This window comes from Emydura macquarii, unplaced genomic scaffold (genome assembly GCF_026122565.2).
Source record: "Emydura macquarii macquarii isolate MOO-44397 ecotype Brisbane River unplaced genomic scaffold, CSIRO-AGI_Emac_v2 contig_2734, whole genome shotgun sequence".
NCBI classification, from domain to species: Eukaryota; Metazoa; Chordata; order Testudines; family Chelidae; genus Emydura; species Emydura macquarii.
Window position 1 is genome coordinate 2,226,037 of NW_027132871.1, and position 11,695 is coordinate 2,237,731.

The 11,695-nt window shown below is 38.5% G+C and overlaps 1 protein-coding gene across 1 annotated transcript in view; it reads right to left on the minus strand.

Moving 5' to 3' along the window:
* Positions 1-9,364, minus strand: part of BMX (BMX non-receptor tyrosine kinase) — a 37,112-nt gene extending 27,748 nt beyond the window's left edge. The window contains exons 1-6 of the mRNA XM_067566110.1: positions 9,318-9,364; positions 8,505-8,651; positions 6,718-6,822; positions 5,258-5,339; positions 3,252-3,371; positions 1,074-1,141 (exon numbers count right to left, since the gene is read on the minus strand). Coding sequence (XP_067422211.1) covers positions 1,074-1,141; positions 3,252-3,371; positions 5,258-5,339; positions 6,718-6,822; positions 8,505-8,642 — 513 coding nt within the window. The 5' untranslated portion in view covers positions 8,643-8,651; positions 9,318-9,364. The remainder of the gene's footprint in view (positions 1-1,073; positions 1,142-3,251; positions 3,372-5,257; positions 5,340-6,717; positions 6,823-8,504; positions 8,652-9,317) is intronic.
* Positions 9,365-11,695: the final 2,331 nt, after the last annotated feature.

Genomic DNA, 11,695 nt, shown 5'->3' on the forward strand with positions numbered 1-11,695 from the left:
TTTTTTAAATCTCGTTATTTTAAAGCCAATCTTATGACGGGGAAGGAGCTTGAATGAAGATGTTTGCATCCTTGGGGTTGGCAGTACTGTTAGCCACCTCTTAGATGTATGAAATATAATTGAACTCTTAGTCCCAAATCCTCTCCCCAATTCCAAGCCTGAGTGACTTGCCTGGACACGGAAGCATTTGACAGAAATAACCCCAAACCCCAGCCATGGAATAGCAGTGAAGCTGCACTGTAATCACTGCCCTGGCCTAAGTGCTGGAGTGACCTCCATGGATCTTGTGCTCTACAGGGGGGAAAGGACCAGAGAATCAGTGTATTAGAAGATCCTCCAGCCCAGTCCAGACTCTTGTGTCTGCCAACCATCACCCTTCCCTCCAACACGCCTCTGTACATAACCATGCCAGGTGCCTCCCTGGAGCTGGACTCTGTGACTGGCAGAAGCTGCACAGTTCCTGTATAGACATATGTAATCCTGCCTTCTCCCCAATGCCGTGGAATTGCAGCATTTCCACTCGTAGAAGGCCCTCTGCACCTGCAGCAACAGGGAGGATTTGGGTTCTAGATAAATAATATTGGGGCCAGACCTACTCCCACTGAAGCCCATGCTAAAATTCCTATTGACTTCAGTGGAAACACACATAAAAATCAATCTGTTAAAACAACTTCACTGTAAGCAGCGGTTTGCTATGGCTAAAACTGACATCTGTACACTGCAATGCACTGAAAGTATCTGAGACTTTCACTGCTTTGCAAGGGCTCCTGCGTGACAGCACAGAGGGGAGTGTGGGCAGGCTGAGGGATGAATGGAGAAAGGGTAGGACTGGGGGACTGCTATATGTACCTTTGTGTGTGTCCCCAGGTTGTGCTGGTGGCCACTAAGGACATTGAGGCTACTCCGTGATTAGATTGGAGTTGCCTCCATTAAACAGCTGTCTGGAGTAGAAGGTTCCCTACCGCTTCCCCCAACAGATCTTCCCAGAATCTATTTGGGTTGGATGCCGGCTAGCAGATGTGCCCTCATAAATGGGGTTCATCGTAGGCAGATACTAAAAGCTTTTCACCTACCGGTTTTTCAGGAACAGGAGGCAGTGGTTTCACAGAGCTGGTTGCGCTATGTATAGTCTCATCTATAATGGGGGGGGAAAGTAAAAATAACACAAGCAATTTACTGCATGACTCTGAGGCCATATGTGCAATAGGCTTTTCCATGTATGTAACTCTACTAGTGACATCAGCGGTGAGAGCACTAGAGTAGACACAAAGCACTGGTAACCACCAGTTTTACCTCCATGTTGGGTTAACCAGGTTTAGGTGACATGATAGTTACTATGTTGGAGGTTGCTTGGAATTTTCTCTCCACTAGCCCTCTCACACTGTTGCTATCACAAGTGGAGCTGCATTATCAACAATCGGACATTTTTCTGAAGCAAACTTAGAGTAGACACCACACCCTTTTGCATTCAGTAGTATTTCAGACAGAAACCAAGTGTCTGATATATAGTGACCCTAGTTTTTGGAAGGTTTTTTTTCTCCCATGTACTACTGTGTGTAGAAGTTTACAGACAACAAAACAGTTACTTGTGGCAGTGTGTGGATTTCACAGCATTATTTGCATATATCGTATTTGGTTTGGAAGTTACATAAGGCCATTCAAATTACAAAAAAACAACACCTGACAATGCTTTAAAACAGTAGTGCATTGTTTAGTGTTCCAACACTGTATCCACACATATGACACCTACATTAATGCTAAATAGTGCAGCAAAATTAAGGCCAAATTTTCAAAAAGGGGTGCTATATTTTCACTTGCAATCTCGCACATACAAGTTGGGTTCTTAAGTGTTCTGTCTTCCATTTTCAAATGTGTCCCTTAATAGTAAAGTTTCCTATTATTTTGAGTATCCATCTTGGAACAACTGGGGCCTGTTTATCAGAGGGGGTGAACACTCTCAATGTCAACTGAAGTCAATGGGAACTGCAAGTGGTCAGCCCCCCTCAAAAATCAGGCTTTCGATATCTCAAGCTGGGCACCCAAAACCAGAGGCATACAAAAAAGTGTCTGCTTTAAAAAATGTAAGCCTCAGCTATCCTTGTGCATGCAATAATATGTGTGTGGTGGTGGGGGCAGTGCGTTGGGGGGCGGATTTGCTTATGAATATGTAGATCCTGGGATGCAAACATTTTTAAAATTTATTCCTCAGGCTCTTTATGATGACTAAAAAATGCTCTAAAGAATTGTGATGAATTTCCAGTCCAGTCTTTTAAAAATGTATATTTAAAGAAAAAAAAAATAAAATAAAATACGTTAAAAGGATTCTCCTTCATTTCAGCAAATACATTGTTTCAGTACACTGCAGGAGTCTGCAACTCAAGATACACCATCACTAGACTGCTGGGAAAGTCACTTTCATTCATTTTTTGTCCTACATGTTTGTTTTTTAAATAGTGCTCAGGAGGGAAATGCACAAATGCTCTATGAGGTTCTGGAATGTGCATTATTTGAAACGACAGCTCCCTAGCATTGCCCATTTTGTGGAGTAATTTGACGGACAATTTTCCCTAACTAAACTTGCTCTCCACACGGTACAGTTTATAAAGTTTAAATGATTTTTCAGCGATGCTCTTGATACCCCTATGCTTACTGTAATCTTGTTTCTTATAAATGCAGATTCTACAGAGTACCAAAATTAGGTTAAAGGGCTGGGGTGGTATTGCATTGTTTAAAAAAGTATATGGATATAATGAGAAAGTTCAGTTTTACTTTGGATAAATTATGAAGTTGAATTATTTAAAGCTGACACACAAATGTTGGTGTGGAGCTACTATTGTTAGTAGACAATGTGTCTGTTAGGACTCAGCCATAAAGACAAGCTCTGATATTTTTTCTCCCGGTTGTATAACAATAGGAACAACAACTTAGCATATAAGAGTTCAGTCAAAGAAGTAAAGAGAGAGGTGCATTTTTGGGTGTATTTTGGAGGTAGAGTAAAAAGTTGTCATGATCTCAGCATAGGTATTTCATATCCTACATTATTATCCTCTCACCATATTATCAGACTGTATAGTACAATTGCAATGCTGATAAAAGAAGTTAAGAACAGAACATCAAGAGGAATAATTGACTAGATTTTATATTTACCACCATTGACTACAATTATTCCTGTAGATTTAGCAATATCGTGAAAAGCACCGTTAGGACTAACAACATATCAAAAAGCAAATACAAACAAAATGGCTCATTACATTTCTCCCAAATGGTACATCCAGGGGCTGCTTTACATGTCTGGTTGCAACAAAGAAATCTCCCACCGGCGAAGAATCCTTTGTGATACTTGTTTAGTAAACCAGGATTGCCTTTAATTTCTGGAGAGCACAGAAAGGGAAGAAGGAAAAAAAAAGAATTTAAAAAGGTTTGCTGGTAGAATGTTCTCAGTAAGTAATGCAGATTGATAAACTAAAAGAATTCAGTAACTGTGAATCAAGACTATGGGAAGATATGCATTTTATAAAGACTTTGCTAGACTGTCATAAGCCCATTTAAATAAGTGTTGAAAAATGTAATAAAATATTTTATGCATCAAAAATACGAAGTGACTCCATTTCTAATTCAGTTAAATTATAGAAATAACCTAGACAAACAATAGATATTCAATACACCAAATTGCAAATTCCATTACAAAATTGACCTGTTAATGGAATGTCCAGTTAAAATGTAATACTTCCTATTTATCAAGTCTCTTAAATAAACATTTGTTACCTGTATATAAAAAACACTTCAGTATTCTATAGAAATGGCCCAAAACACTATAACTGACAAGAGTGACACTGTCGGTTTTGACCCATTGCTGTAGTATTTTTTAAAAAAGAAAATGAAAAAGAAATCAAAAGCCTGGGGCAAGAGTTTATAAATGATTGCTTAAAGTTAGGCTCCTAAACCCATGTTTCGGCACCTGAATGTACAGCCTGGTTTTTGAAAATGCTGCACACCCAGAAGCATTGGAGCTGCTGCGAGATTGTTCAAAATGTTGGGCAGAGAATTTTGTTACTTGTTTTTACAGTTAAACTTGATTTTAAAAGTTCCTTAGAAAATTGTTATCACTTTGTTATAATGCACGTCACAAGATTTATGCAATATTTCACTTAACAAGTGGTATTCCTCACATATTCTTTTCTAAAAACATACCTTGTTTGAATTACACTCTTACTAACAAGTTCAGATAAGAATATTGGACTGAATCCTGAGGACCCTACTTAAGGTCAGATCTTTCTCCCTTCAGGAAAAAGACAATTTAGGGGACAATAAGCCCCATGAAGAGAAAAATCCTGGAGTTTCTATCCCATAATTCTGTTGGGTGGATGAAATGAGCAGAGGATTCAACTAACCAAAACCCAGTCTGCCAGAGGCCAGGATATGAGTTGGGAAGATGTTATGCTTCCAAATTGCCTACTAGTTTCCAGTGGTTCTTTCCCACTCCCTTACCAGTCTGGATCCCTGCTGGCATCTGCCTCAAGGATCCCCTCCCTGGTCGGACTTTCAATACCAAAGTTTTCTTCAAAAGAATTTTTCAAAAGAATTTATCCCTGGTTTCAAGAAGAAACAATGCACATATCTTATTGGATCCTCCCACTTCTGCTCAGATCCTCCAGGGACAATGATGCGGAGGTAGTTAATATATCTTCATTTCCATGTAGGCAATGAGAGAGCCATGTATTCAGAGTCACCTTGGGACAACTGGGAGATAAACAAGGCCTGACCCAAAGTCCATTAAAGTCAATGGAAAGACACCTATTGACTTTAATGGATGCTACTGCAATCTGTGGGTGGACTGCCACTTCTCTGAGGAGCCCCATTGACTTCATTGGGGTTTGCCTGGGCACAGCACTCTGCCTGCACACTGCTTACTGAATGGATGGGGCCTTGCTTAGTTAAAGACAGTGGAAGGAATCAGAAAAAACTAAATTAAGACTAGAGCTAGTGGGGAAAGTCCAGTGTGGAAATGTGAATTCCCCACCCCCCCACACCACCATTTTTTCATAGAAAAGTTTTAAATGTTCTCATCCCCTCTAGTCCTATTGCATGGTGGAGTGAGATTGAGGCTGAAAATGGCTGACAAAATGATTGCATTAAAATGAGAACTAGGATCATCTACTTCCCTTATTCAGATGATTTCTCTGAATACACAATACCCCCCCTCATGTTTTTTTTTTTTTAAAAAGTCCCCTCACAAGATGATAAAAACAAATGTTACCTTTATGTAAAGCTTTCAGCCACTGATTTCGGCTCTCTTCATTGGCTGCATAGACATACAGAAGGCCATCCTTGTATACAATCTAAAAGAGGAGGGGAAACAATTCATTCTAGTTATCCTGTATTTCACCTTTGGCTCAAAGTTCATTAGATTTTTTTGTTTTTTAAAAAAAAGACCTAGAGTAATGAAAACAAAGAAGTGAAAGACTTAGGAACCTAATAATCAAGCTCTGCAGGCCTGTTGATGCCAAAATGTATGCAACCTAGGACAGTGAAGAGCCAGAACAGAGTTAGTTATATTCCCATTTCACATGAATGTGAGCTTGCATTATGGGCCTGAACCAATCCTGCAGCCAAGGGCAAAACTTCCCTTGGCATTAGTAGAAGAACAATAAGACCCTAAATTCAGTAACTTTTACATTCTCATTAGAACTGGGAAGTACTGTATATGCCTTTCATTCCACCCCCTACCCCAACATTTGAGTGTATTAGGTGCTCATGAGAGTAACAAACTATTTTAATATAAAAATGCTATTTAATGAGGGTTGCGGGTATTCAACCTCAGATAAATCAGACAGTGATAACACTGCTGCCCTCTGTTGGGCTTAACTCCAGGGGTAGTAACTGTTGGGTGGCAGTTAATTAATGAACTCCTCTGCTGCCCAGGTCATGCACCCTTTCCAAGCCACTGCTGCCCACATTTTATACTATAGCACCTCAGCCTCATCACAATGGGAAGTTGCTGATGTTTTGTACTGCTGCATATTCTTCTTCTCATGGACTCCCTGCCTCTAGTATTATCTGCTGTGGCATAAATCTTGGAATTAACCTATTCCTGACAATTACACATACAAATGACAGCAAATTCAAAGTTATGGCTTTTGCAACGGACATGACTTAGCTCTCATGCTCATATGTAGTATTTTGTATTACTGCATATGTTGATAAAGGTGAGGCTTAATATATATGGAATCTGGATGAGGTACAATTGCTGAGGGAACCATAACTTTCAATTTCCAGACTCTTGTGAATAGAAATTGTCAGCCTATAGTTTGAGTGTCAGAGGGCCCAATTTTGCACTTCTCACTGCCACTAAAGTGAATGGAGGTGGGGAAGGTTAAAAAGAAAAAATGAATTGTGATGAGTATTGCACAATAAAATAAACATGTAATATTCAAATAAATGCACCATTCTTGTTTGTGTATAGAATCACACCAAAGTAAATACAGTATTATACACACATGAATACACACATATACAGGTCCTGATCCAAATCCCACTGAAGTCAATGAAATGATTCCGGTTGATTTTGATGGTCTTTGGGTCAGGTTTATAGTAACATGGATTCATTTCCAACCTGCTATAAGTTTTTGTAACAGTCAGCAGTGTCACAAGCCCTTATTTGTGTCAGAAATAATGATTCACCACAGTAAATATCAGCTTAATATTTCGTAATCTTACCTGAAATGGATATTGTCTTTCCAAAGGTGTCTGTTCCTCAAGATTCACTGTCTCAACACATCGAATTTTCTTAATGTCAATTGATCCTTTTTTGCTTCCTTTTTTCTAAGAATAAAAGCCAGAGCAGAACTATCATGATTCTAAACACAAGAGTATCATCATGGAATCAAAAATACTTTTTCCACATGACAAGTTTAATAAAACCACACTTAATCTAAACTGTGCATAATTACACACTTCAGACTGGATAAAGTGGAGTTCCACTTTTGTTCAGCTGTTCGAGAAAGACATTGAGTATCCTCTGTTGTACCTTATTCTGTAATCTGATGAAACTCTCTTTGAAGTCAAGTATCAAGACTACAGGATAGGACCTGCATCTGATACATGAACTTAGGTATTACAATGCAAAAACAGAGATGGAGAAAATAGAATGCAAAAGTCTCTAATAGGAAATGGGAGTCTGATTTTATATTATATTATTTTGTTAAGATACTGGTACTGATCCTGCCACCCTTATTCACCCAAGGAGTCATAACTCACAGGGGTAATCCAAATGTTCTATCGAGAGAGAAAAATAGTTACAATTTTAGTCACTTCAGAGCAATATCTGAATACACAAAAGAAGCCATTGTGCTGAAGATACCCTTTTTATAATACATAGTCACTTTTTAGAATGCAATCACATTTTAGCCTTTTACTTTATATCATTTACGGGTCAACTTCTGCACTGAACTCTCTCTAGTATAAATGACTTCCAAAGCTATGCTAGATATGTAAATCAGCAAAAGGACCCTGATTCAGGAAAACATCCCTGTTCATGACAGTACTTAAGTATGTGCTTAAATTTATGCATGTGCTTAATTCCCATTGACTCTGATATCATATTTCCTCTTTATAAATCCATGGTGTGCCAACATCTTGAACACTGCGTGCAGATCTGGTCACCCCATCTCAAAAAAGATATATTGGAATTGGAAAAGATACAGAAAAGGGCAACTAAAATGATTAAGGGTATGGAAAAGCTTCCATATGAGGAGAGATTAATAAGACTGGGACTTTTCAGCTTGGAAAAGAGTTGACTAAGGGGGGATATGATAGAGGTCTATAAAATCATGACTGGTGTGGAGAAAGTAAAAAAGGGAAGTGTTGTTATTTACTCCTTCTCATAATTCAAAAACTAGCGGTCACCAAATGAAATTAAGAGGCAGCATGTTTAAAACGAGAAAAGGAAGTATTTCTTCACACAACACACAATCAACCTGTGGAACTCCTTCCCAGAGGATGTTGTGATGGCCAAGAGTATAACAGGGTTCAAAAAAGAACTAGATAAGTTCATGGAGGATAAGTCTATCAATGGCTATTAGGCAGGATGGGCAGGGATTGCTGTTTGCTAGAAGCTGGGAATGGCGGATGGGATGGATCACTTGATGCTTTCCTGCTCTGTTCATTCCATCCAGAGCACCAGGCATTGGCCACTGTAGGAAGACAGGATACTGGCCTAGATGGACCATTGGTCTGACCCAGTATGCCTTTCTTATGTTCACGTGCCTAAGATTAAGCATGGCAAAGTGCTGTTCTACAGGGGTAGACTTAAATACGTGCTTAAGTGCTTTTCTGAATCAAGGCCACGGTTTGGTCCCATACCATTTTTAAACTACTTGGAATGAAATATATAATTATTTCTACTATATGATATCAGTTCAAAGTACATTGAGGAAGAAAATCCAGAGGCATAAGTAAACTTTAGAAAAATATGTACCTGTGTAGTTAAGAAAATGATTTCTCACCTCTTTGTCATATTCATAGTAACAGAGACTTGTTTTTGTGAGAACAAACAGTCGTTCTTTGTAATTATTTGGTGACATTTTTTTCTTCTGTTGTGACTTCTTTAAAAGAAGCTCTTCTAGAATTGATTCCTTCTCCATTTTATTGCCCTACAAAATTGCAAATAGTCATTTTTAATAATATCTATTAAAAGATTAACAAAGGCTGCTATGTCCATTACTAATGGATTCTAAAGCACATTATAAAATGAATTTAAAATATATATATATATAGCATGCTCTAACAAGCTGTTATGAAGTATATATTTTATTTTTTCTAAACAGCTATGAGTGATTAGTTTTTTTTTGACTCAGTCAAAAATAAACATGTTATAGAAAATTAAAATTTAAGATTAACCTATGGCTCTAACTAAGACATTTTGTCCTTTTGTTGTCTGAGAATTTCTCCCTTTAAAGTCTTGAACTGTCTGGCAAGGAACTAAAGCTATATAAAACACAAATGTACCACATCTGAGACAGAGGAAGGAAGTCATTATAGAACAAACAAACAATCCTTCACAGAACAGATGAGAAAAAGCATAATTGATCAGTGTTTCCTGGACTGGTAATTTCTAATTTCTTTCTTTCCATTGAAAGAAACATATGGATATGAAACAGTACCATTCATGTACATAAATGTCAAAAGGTAAAAATGTAATTGTATGATTATTAATTTATTAATTTATTATTAATATTGTTTTTAGTTATGCAGTAGCAAGTGAAAAGAGGAGAGAAACCCTTTTGTTTTTAAAGCTATTTGGGTTTAAGGTTACTTACCTGGACGTTGCACTTGCTAGAGGAATTGCGTCCCTGTCTTTTGTTTGCTTGGGAGCTCCAAAGGGAAATGTCCTGCTGAGCCAGACTGTCCATCATATCTTTATCAAACCTGGAGTGTTTATCAGAAAGAAAATATTTGCATGCCATTCATCACACGCACTCCCTCAGAACACATCTAGGCGTGTTTTCTGTGTGAGCATGCATTTTGCACAATTCCATTTTTTGTCTTGATCCATTAAAGTCAATGGGGTTCCCACAGGCAATGGGATCCATATTAGGGGATCCTGATATAGGATTTTGGTCAGGGCTGCATGGAGGTTTTAGGGAGCTAGGGCAAAATCTAAAACTGAGGCCTCCCATCCTTCCAAAAAGCCCAGGGTGCAATAACACTACTAAGAGAAAGCCGGTTGGGGGTCGGGGGGGGAGGGGGCGGAAGGGCAGGGAGGGAAGGTTGGAGAACAAGCCTATCCTTCATTTACCCCACAATGGCTTCTCTTGTCCTACAGGTCTGGACCCAGCTCCTCATAACCCACTCTGGCTGTGGCGACTTGGTACAGGAGATCATAGCACCAAACCTGAGTGGTGCTGAGAACCCTGGGCATTAGCTTGCAATGCCACTCACTCAAATTTGGAACAGATGCCCCTCCATTGTGATGGAGGCCGGACTTGGGTGGTTTGTAACCCTGTGCCTCAGATGGCAATGCCATTCGGTTTGGGGAGCCATCTCAAATGGGGGCCTGAGGCAAACCACCCTTTGTGCTCCTGTTAGAAATATTCCTCCCTTCCCTTCGGCAGCCCTGATTTGGACTACAGCTCTTCAAATAGCTGCATTATTTACAGGCCCATTATCTTGGAATTACCCTGGATGACTGGTGTGGAACTCTTGCAGTATTTATGGGATGAATTTATCTGGACAATCACCCAAACTCCCCAAAATAATTACATTATTCATGTAAGACTGGGATTCTAATTCACACAGGACATTGCACAGTGATAACTGAGACCTAAGAACAGCATCAGCTGAAATAGTAAACAGAAGCAACTGTAACTGGTTGTGGCCACAATAGCTGATCCAAAATAGGAAGGACCAGGAGCTTATTCAAAGCCTGATTCTGCTCTCACTGAAGTCATTGGCAAAACTACCATTGATTTAATAGGACACCCCACAACTGGGCCCTGAGTAAGAAACTAGTAAGCACTGCCAGAATTGTCTCAATATAAAGTCTCCTTTATATGTTAGAATCTCATGTTCCATAAATGTACTTTTGCACAATTACTCGTAAATAGAGTATTTTTAATTTAATATTATTTTTTTCTTAATACAACAAAAATTATAACATTTTTGTTCAGTGATTAACGGAAATAAGCATATTTTAAAAGTTATACATAACTTAAAAGTTATGGGCTCTGGATATATTTTTACATAGGATATGACATATTGGTTCAGACCAGTAATTCCTCTAGTCTAATATCCTATGTGGTAGAGTCCAGTATCAGACGTTACAGAGAAGATATGAGAAACTTTCAAGAAGCAATGGGCTCAAACTACAGCACAGCAGATTTAGATTAAATCTCAGGAAAAGTTTCTTAACTGTAAGAACAATAGAACAGACTGCCTAGGGGGGTCATGGAAGCTCCTTCATTGGAGGTTGTCAAAAGGAGGCTAGATAGCCATCTGTCTTGGATGGTTTAGACACAATAAATGCTGCATCTTGGCTGGGGGTTAGACTAATTGACTCTTGCTTTCCCTTCTAACCTGTATGTGAACCCCCTAGTGGACAAATATGGAATAACTTGTCTGTAGTGCAATTGCTTCTTCAAACCCATCAGTTAGTGGCTGGCATCTGCCCTCAAGCAATTTAAAAAAAAATGATTTACTAACTAGTAAATAGATATTACAAGCTATCATCATTAATCAATTACCAAAGGCAAAGCAGAACAAAGCAAAACAAATTTTATTAATAGTCACTTGGCCTTAGGCCAGTGTGCAAAAAACAAAAAGTATTACAATGAAAAATGAAACTAAATCTAAATTAAAAAATGTTAAAATACATATAAATAAAGATAAAAAATAAAACACACCATTAAACTATGTATGATCACCATGACACTTTCTGTTTCCTTATTTTAGTGACTGCCCATGCAAATAAAGTAATCACTTGGATGGATCACAATTACGCTGTCAATTCCTAACAAATATTCTATTTTCTGAGAGGTCATAAAAAAGGCATCTGGGAGAGAAACACAGAAAGCCATTTTTACTTCAAGTGACAACACAAATTATAATGAAATAAATAATGGGGTAGATCTTCCACCTGCCCTAAGCCGCCTGGATAGATGTAGATACATTTCTCCGCGCCAGTATATTGGCCTTCTAA